Raw genomic sequence first — 7500 nt, 5'->3', positions numbered from 1 at the left:
CCATGAGCTCTACCTCCAAAGACGCCAATGGTCGGTTATGTTTGTTCTACTTACTTTGTGCTTACTTACTTACTTAATGTGGTTAACAATCTGGCCTTAATGTGTAGTATTAAGTAACTGTCAGTTTGGAACTTGCAGTATAGCCTCAATTTGTTTGAGTTTGGATTTAATTTGTTGAAGTCTACATTTACAAAAGGCAATTTAGATGAAGTTAAAGATGTTAAAATTATTTACATTATTTATACTTAAACTACTAAAACTGGACAATTTACCATGTTTAAAGGTATGTTAAATACCTAGTTGGCTTAGAGCTGATCTACAAGCTCAAAGTTCAGTTTTCCCTTAAATACTTATTACATTTAAAATGCTTGTTTCCTAACTTATTCAAGCTTAAAGGTTACAGTAACCTGAAATGTTTAATTTAAAATGACTAATATTTTGATTAAAACGTTGACTTAAATAAGTTAATTTAAGACTTAATTTAGTGTAAAACACTTTATTGTTAAAACACTAATAGTTAAAGACATGTGATTAGTTAAAAATATATTTAATGTTTAAAATCAAGCATGTTTAAAAGAGAACCTATTGTTTTGAAAAGATGTTTGTTTTTGATGTCTTGATTGTTTGACATTGTTGTTAAACCTTATTTCTTTGTTTTCAACCTAATTGAAGATACCAACCAGTCAACAAACTAAGCAACTGTGGATAAAAAAGTTGGAAAATAAAAGTTGACCTGAGTTGGATATTGGAGTTGTTTCCTTACATGTCATTTTGGAGTGGAATTGGGGTTGACCTAACAGTTGAAAACCAAGTGCTAGCAGCTGGAGGACGAGGATAAACGGCTTCGACCTGATACTGCTGACACGGAAGGATAAAGATGGCTGAAGTGGAGACGGTCAAAGAATTAAAGAAGGAGAGGACCACGGCAAAGAGCCGCTTCACCAAACAAGCCAACCACATTTCCAGGGGAGCAGACGCCATGCTGCGATCCGAGCTGATTGATGAGTTCAGCACACTCTCACTCTGTCATAGAGCAGTGCTTGAGACAAATGATGATTTCAGGCTTGGGCTGGAGGCTGAAGTTAAAACTGAGGACGAAAAGGCAGAGCTTAACGAGCAGCAAGAGGACGACCTCAAAAATACTTCAAGAGAAGCCGAAACAAAGATGGCAGAGATCAAAGACATTGTGCAGTCAACCCTGTGGTCCAAATATGGAAGATATGAGCTGGAAACTGCTATTGCTGGAGCTGAGAGAGCAAGTGACGCAGCAGGACATGTGCCAGCAAAAAGTGAATCTTTCGAGTGCTATGAAGAGCACCTGACCCTCTCAGATGAGATGAGAGATGAGGCCATCTCTGCTATGTCCACGTGGGAGAAATGGATACCTGTGGAAAGCATTGATGGAGTGAATGCGAGGCTCGAGGGCCTAGGAGAAACCATTCTCAGGTTGAAGATGAGGAAACCTCAGTTTGCAGAGGCACGCAGCCTGAGGATTGCTGAGCAAGGCACAAGAGTCATACCACCCCATCCGACAACACCAATGGTGAGGATAAAGCCAACCACCCTACCTACATTCTCTGGAGACGAGAGAATATCACCGATGGAGGAAAGATTGGGAAAGCCTGCAAAGGCAGGGAGAGCCATCCGGATCCCCTGAAGTAAAAAAGATTCAGCTCTTGGAGAGTGGAGGAGAAAATCTCCAAAGACCTTAGACTTTCTACCTACACTACGGCCAAAGACATATTCAGAGTCTTAGAGAACAGGCATGGCAACAAATCAAGCATCACTGTCGAAATTCTAGAAGAGCTCGACAAGATACCACATGCAAAAGGGCACCAGCCAAGAGAGGTCATCGACCTCATACAAACTGTGGAGAAGGCTCTGTCAGATCTCACTGAATTGGGGAACTCTGGGGCCATAAATAACCCACTTGTGATCAAATCGATTGCCTGACTTTATCAAAAGAGACTGGTTGATGTTCATGGTAGATCCCAGGAACGATGTCACAGCAGAGAACTATTTTGACATGCTCTTGAAGTATTTGAAGAACCAGGAAGACATACTGGAGAGGCTTGAACAACTCCGAATTGTGGAGAAGACCGACAAGCCAGATCGCTCGGACAAGAAGAGTGAAAGAAAGTTTGCCTCGACAAAGAACACAAGGAGACAAGAGCTTGACGGATGTGTTGTCTGTGGTGACAGTGGACATAACAACAAATTGTTCTTTTGCCGGAAGTTCAAGGGACTGAAGCTATCAGAGAAGACGGCTGCCTTGAAGAAGCTGGGAGCATGCAGGAAATGCCTCGGATGCCATGACGGAAATGCATACTGCAGAGACACTTTCCTAGATGAAGGTCTACAATGGTCGGTTATGTTTGTTCTACCTACTTTGTGCTTACTTACTTAATGTGGTTAACAATCTGGCCTTAATAGGCTAATGTGTAGTATTAAGTAACTGTCAGTTTGGAACTTGCAGTATAGCCTCAATTTGTTTGAGTTTGGATTTCATTTGTTGAAGTCTACATTTACAAAAGGCAATTTAGATGAAGTTAAAGATGTTAAAATTATTTACATTATTTATACTTAAACTACTAAAACTGGACAATTTACCATGTTTAAAGGTATGTTAAATACCTAGTTGGCTTAGAGCTGATCTACAAGCTCAAAGTTCAGTTTTCCTTGGCCCTGGAGGGTCAGATGAATCTCATCTTGGCTGGCCTCGATGCTCTTGTGCAGCCGATCCAGAGCGGCAGACAGCCGGTCATACACGTCCTGTGCCTTACGCGTGCCGTTGCTGCAAGTGTCCACCATGATCTGGATCTTCGCCTTTAGCGGCTGCATCTCGTTGTTGATTTTCCGGATGTAGTCATCCATTTCCTCTTGCTTTTCAGGGTACAGGTCACACTTCTTCATGACAGACTGGATGTGGCACTCCGCCGTCTCCCTCATGTTCTTCCTGCGGAGCTGCTGTTTGGACAGCTTGTCCAGCTTCATGGCATCCGACCGCTTCTCCCTGTCCATCTCCGTGGACAGGCTCTTCATCCCCTTCTGCTGCCTCTCCAACTCCGACATGCGTTTATCCACCTCCAGCACATCCTGCTTGCCGTTCTCCAGGCCAGTGTGCAGGTCTTGCAGGAGGCTGCAGATTAGCTGCAACTCGGAGTCGCCGTGGTCCAGAATCTGGGCCTTGCTCTGAAGCTCCACCACAAACTCATCTGACTTTACCGTGGCAGCCTTGATGCTCTTCACGGTCTGCTTCATCTTATCCATCTCCAGCTTCAGCTCCTCTGGAGACTCCAGGATCTGAGACTGGATGGCCGCGTTGTCTTTGTACCTGGTGCTGACCGCAACCTTCAGCTTGGTCAGGGCCTGAGTCTGCTCTGCATGCTTGCTCTTCCACTCCGCGACGGAATCTTTCACTGCATGCACTTGGTTGTAAGTGTGTGTATTGGTGGAATGCTGTTCAGTGAGTGAAGATTTTAGCTCTTTGGCCTCAGCCTGCTGCTCTGGAGGAATAGTCTTTAGTATCACCAGCTTCTTCTCGGCATCTTTAACGCCTCTGGTCAGGCCTTGGAAACGGTCCTTATCTGCCCTCAATTTGCCGTCGTGCTCACGAACAAAGTCCACTCTCCTGAATTGAAGATAGTTCATGATGCCACTCAGGATGAGAGCCGTTTTCTTTGTTTTTGGAGACATTAAGTCACTGAGGTTGAAGTCATACACAAGGCAGGTAGGTAGAAAGAGACTCATGCGATGGTACAGCCTCAGGATAGCAGTCGCCGCCTCATGAAACGACGGAATTTTGATGTCTTCTGTGAGATTGATCGGGATCATGTGGAGACACTCTGGATTGATGCGGAACACATGCTGCAAAGTCCTCATGTACAACATCTGCACCGTCTCTGACTTCACTGCGGGATGCAGGTCGCTCTTGGAGAAGTGTTTCCCTTCTTGTTCCAGGAGAACCTCCATGCGGAAAAAGTGCGCCAGCTGCTCGGTCTTGTCGGCGTGGAAGGTCAACTGCTCGGCGGCGGCCATGCGTCAATGGTTGACTTGTTTGTTTGAAGAGAAAGCAACTAAAAGGCAAAACAAACCGTGTGGTCCAGCTAAACGGAGGAAACTGACAGTTACTTAATACTACACATTAGCCTATTAAGGCTAGATTGTTAACCACATTAAGTAAGTAAGCACAAAGTAAGTAGAACAAACATAACCGACCATTGGCGTCTTTGGAGGTAGAGCTCATGGGTAGACCTTCATCTTTGGTAGTCTGATATGACTTAATTTAGTGTAAAACACTAAAACACTAATAGTTAAAGACATGTGATTAGTTAAAAATATATTTAATGTTTAAAATCAAGCATGTTTAAAAGAGAACCTATTGTTTTGAAAAGATGTTTGTTTTTGATGTCTTGATTGTTTGACATTGTTGTTAAACCTTATTTCTTTGTTTTCAAAGGTTTTCAACCTAATTGAAGATACCAACCAGTCAACAAACCAAGCAACTGTGGATAAAAAAAGTTGGAAAATAAAAGTTGACCTGAGTTGGATATTGGAGTTGTTTCCTTACATGTCATTTTGGAGTGGAATTGGGGTTGACCTAACAGTGGCCTCTGTGAGGGGGGGGGGGGGGGAGTGAGGGCTATTTCCCTTGGGTTTGGTCTCATGCCCAGAACTCTTTGATCCCGGAGCCTCATGTCCCAAATGTCCAATCAATGACCTCGTTTCTCTAAAGATGCGGCCACAGTCCAATCGCCATCAAGTTCAGCTCAGGCCCAGCTCGGCCAATAACATGCTGTCATGTCAAGCCTACAGTCAGAGTGATAGATGGGCTCTAAGTGGGGCCGGTCCGTGCACCGTAAGGCTTGGCCTAGTTGGGAGCACCGTGCCACCTCGTGAACCTCATGCAAACATGCTGGACTCTCGTTAACCCGTTAAAAGCAGGGAGGCATCTGTGTCATTTTAGATTTTAGCGATGTAGCAACATAAGTTTTAACTCTTAGGATTTAGATGATTGGTTCAGTGGTTCTCAAAAATAGCAGATATACAAGCACAGCACTTGTACATGTGCTATATTTGCTCATACATATCATTTTGGCAGTCCTTGGCACAAAAAGATTTGAGAAGTACTGATTTAAGGCATTTTTAGAATTGGTTAAGGAAGTCTACTGATCATGTTTTGTAGGCCACAGTTTAGATTATTATTATTAAAATTGGGCAATATCCAGTTCTAAATATGTCAATGTGTAGCCCCACAAAAATATTCCCACATGCAATATCAACATTACTGTTAGTCGAGATTAAATTTCCAAGCTATACGGTACTACCAGGTAATTAAAAAGGGCAGAGTCAAGGGAACCATGATCCACATGCAAATGTCACATACTGGGTATCTTGCTCCGACAGAAATAGGGTTGATTACACAATATTCCATGTTTCGTCTGCCTTAATACCTTTCACAAATGTAGGCTATAGCACTGCACTACATTAATGAACAGCCATACAAACTTTATTACATATATTGTGTGTTCAAGTATGTAGTTTGTTACTGGGCATAGTACTGACTTCAGCTTTCAGTCTAGGTTCTGGTGTGTGAATATGGGAGGAGACCTATCTGCTGCTTCGCCTCGCCTCCAATCAAGCCTGGACCAATCATCAGCAGAGGGCTGTTCGTCAGACAACTATTTAAAGAAGTGTTCTCACCTGTGCTCTTTAGCAGTGTGACACAGTTTGCCAGTAGCTGTGTGAGCATGCTGTCCAGAGCTTGGGTTGTTTAATGTCCATACTGTTGAGCCACTAAAGGTTAGGACAAGATTATTTTGATTTATTTGATTTGCCCCATACACCCTCTATTGTTAAGACATTTTGTTTGAATATGTGTATTTGTACTTGACATAGACAAAAGAGCCTATACAAGGCCTATAATAAAACAAAATTTCACTTTCCTTCTATGTTGCAATCCTTTATTCCCCTAGACCTATAAGGATTGTAATATTGTTCTGGTTCCATTTTTGACAATTTCCTTCCAAGAATCCTGGCTTTAGTGCTTATTAGTAACATGTGCCTGTTTGAGAATGTTGGATCCATGCATTCAATTAATGCAGACCTTAGTTGTTTTACAAAGCTCATACAGACAATGTGTATTTAACAACTTAAAAGATGCTAAATGCAAGGAGTGGGACCATATTATCTAAGATGGGGGGAGGAAACTGTACTTTGAAATATGAATATATGCCTCATAGGGCTGGGCAATTAACATTTTTGATTCAATGATTAGATAATGAAAACAACATAATCGAGATAAAGCAATTAGTGTGGCACTGCTGCATTCTGTTTCACAATGACTATGAAGATCTTGTGTGATACACCCCTTTCCTTTACAGTGGTGTGCACCCCTTCCTAAAAGCCCAAACACACACGCTCCACTCCCAAATGAAAGAGAAAAAGTGATTTAAAAGGGCATTGTTTCCATCAGACTATCCTCCTGACCTAGCACCGTTCACCCCTCAAATATTAATTCAGTGTTTCCATGGCCATATACCGATGTGTGGCACTCCTCGCCCAAGGAGTTGATAATGGCCCTTAGTTAATTTGATAATGTCATAATTTTTGCCATAATCGTGCAGCTCTAGCTCGGGCCAAGCTAATGGAAAGAAAGTCTTTGATCAGACACGACGGTGTCTGCACTCTGCACCACAAGTCAATACAAGCAATTTATTTAATCAAAAAAACAAATATCACAATATTTGTCAAACGTGTCAAGTACTGGCCCAAACCAAACACCGTAACAGTGCTTTGGTATAATTGTCCAGTCAATTGTCATTAGCATAATCTTTTCCCTCCCTTAAAAGCAGATTTACATTTACCCACATGTACAGCCACAACATCAATCTCCCTGCCTTTTACATTCTGCCCACCGGGGGCATCATCAACCTAATGGCACTCCATAGTTGTGGGTAGAGTCACTCTACACATAAATGTGTCCTAGTAACCTCTCCTTAAGATATACAGATTGCAATCTACCATTATGAAAGCCAAATGAATTGCAGCAGTAGTCCCTGGACTCACTGCACTCACAATGCACACACACACACACACACACACACTCTCTCTCTCTCTCTCTCTCTCTCTCTCTCTCTCTCTCTCTCTCTCTCTCTCTCTCTCTCTCTCTCTCTCTCTCTCTCTCTCTCTCTCTCACACACACACACACATGCACACAACCAGGCCCACACTGCCACAGGAGTGTGTGAATCAATCAAATAAGTTCTCTCTAGCCTGGACTCAAACCCAGTGGGTGTCAGCAGCGAAGGCAGGGAGAGTGAGGTTATGAATAAGGAACGGAGGATGGAGACTGAGGTGAGTAGATGAGAGGAGGAGGAGGAGGAGGTGAGGAGGCAGAGACAGTAAAATGCTGCCGTCACTTAAACTGTAAAATGAAAGATCGATGAGCTTATTTAAATGCCCTCCCCAAGACGAGAGGCTTGGCTCGCATAAAAAAAA

General features: G+C 42.9%; 3 protein-coding genes across 3 annotated transcripts in view; 1 reads left to right on the top strand and 2 right to left on the bottom strand.

The window, feature by feature from the left end:
* Positions 1 to 1915, top strand: part of LOC306921904 (uncharacterized protein) — a 2012-nt gene extending 97 nt beyond the window's left edge. The window contains exons 1-2 of the mRNA XM_079499210.1: positions 1 to 30; positions 673 to 1915. The exon at positions 1 to 30 is cut by the window's left edge and continues 97 nt beyond it. Of these exons, the coding sequence (XP_079355336.1) occupies positions 878 to 1657 (780 nt within the window). The 5' untranslated portion in view covers positions 1 to 30; positions 673 to 877 and the 3' untranslated portion in view covers positions 1658 to 1915. The remainder of the gene's footprint in view (positions 31 to 672) is intronic.
* sdk1b (sidekick cell adhesion molecule 1b) overlaps positions 1 to 7500 on the bottom strand; it is a 315440-nt gene that overhangs the window by 304955 nt on the left and 2985 nt on the right.
* On the bottom strand, positions 1928 to 4111 carry LOC306921900 (kinetochore protein Nuf2-A-like). Its single transcript, XM_079499207.1, has one exon. The coding sequence runs from the start codon at positions 4036 to 4038 to the stop codon at positions 2644 to 2646; it is 1395 nt and encodes a 464-aa protein (XP_079355333.1). The 5' UTR covers positions 4039 to 4111; the 3' UTR covers positions 1928 to 2643.

This window comes from Electrona antarctica (genome assembly GCF_951216825.1).
Source record: "Electrona antarctica genome assembly, chromosome: 4".
Classification (NCBI taxonomy): Eukaryota; Metazoa; Chordata; class Actinopteri; order Myctophiformes; family Myctophidae; genus Electrona; species Electrona antarctica.
Note: the sequence above shows the minus strand (reverse complement) of the source record. Positions and strands in the feature narration are given on the sequence as shown.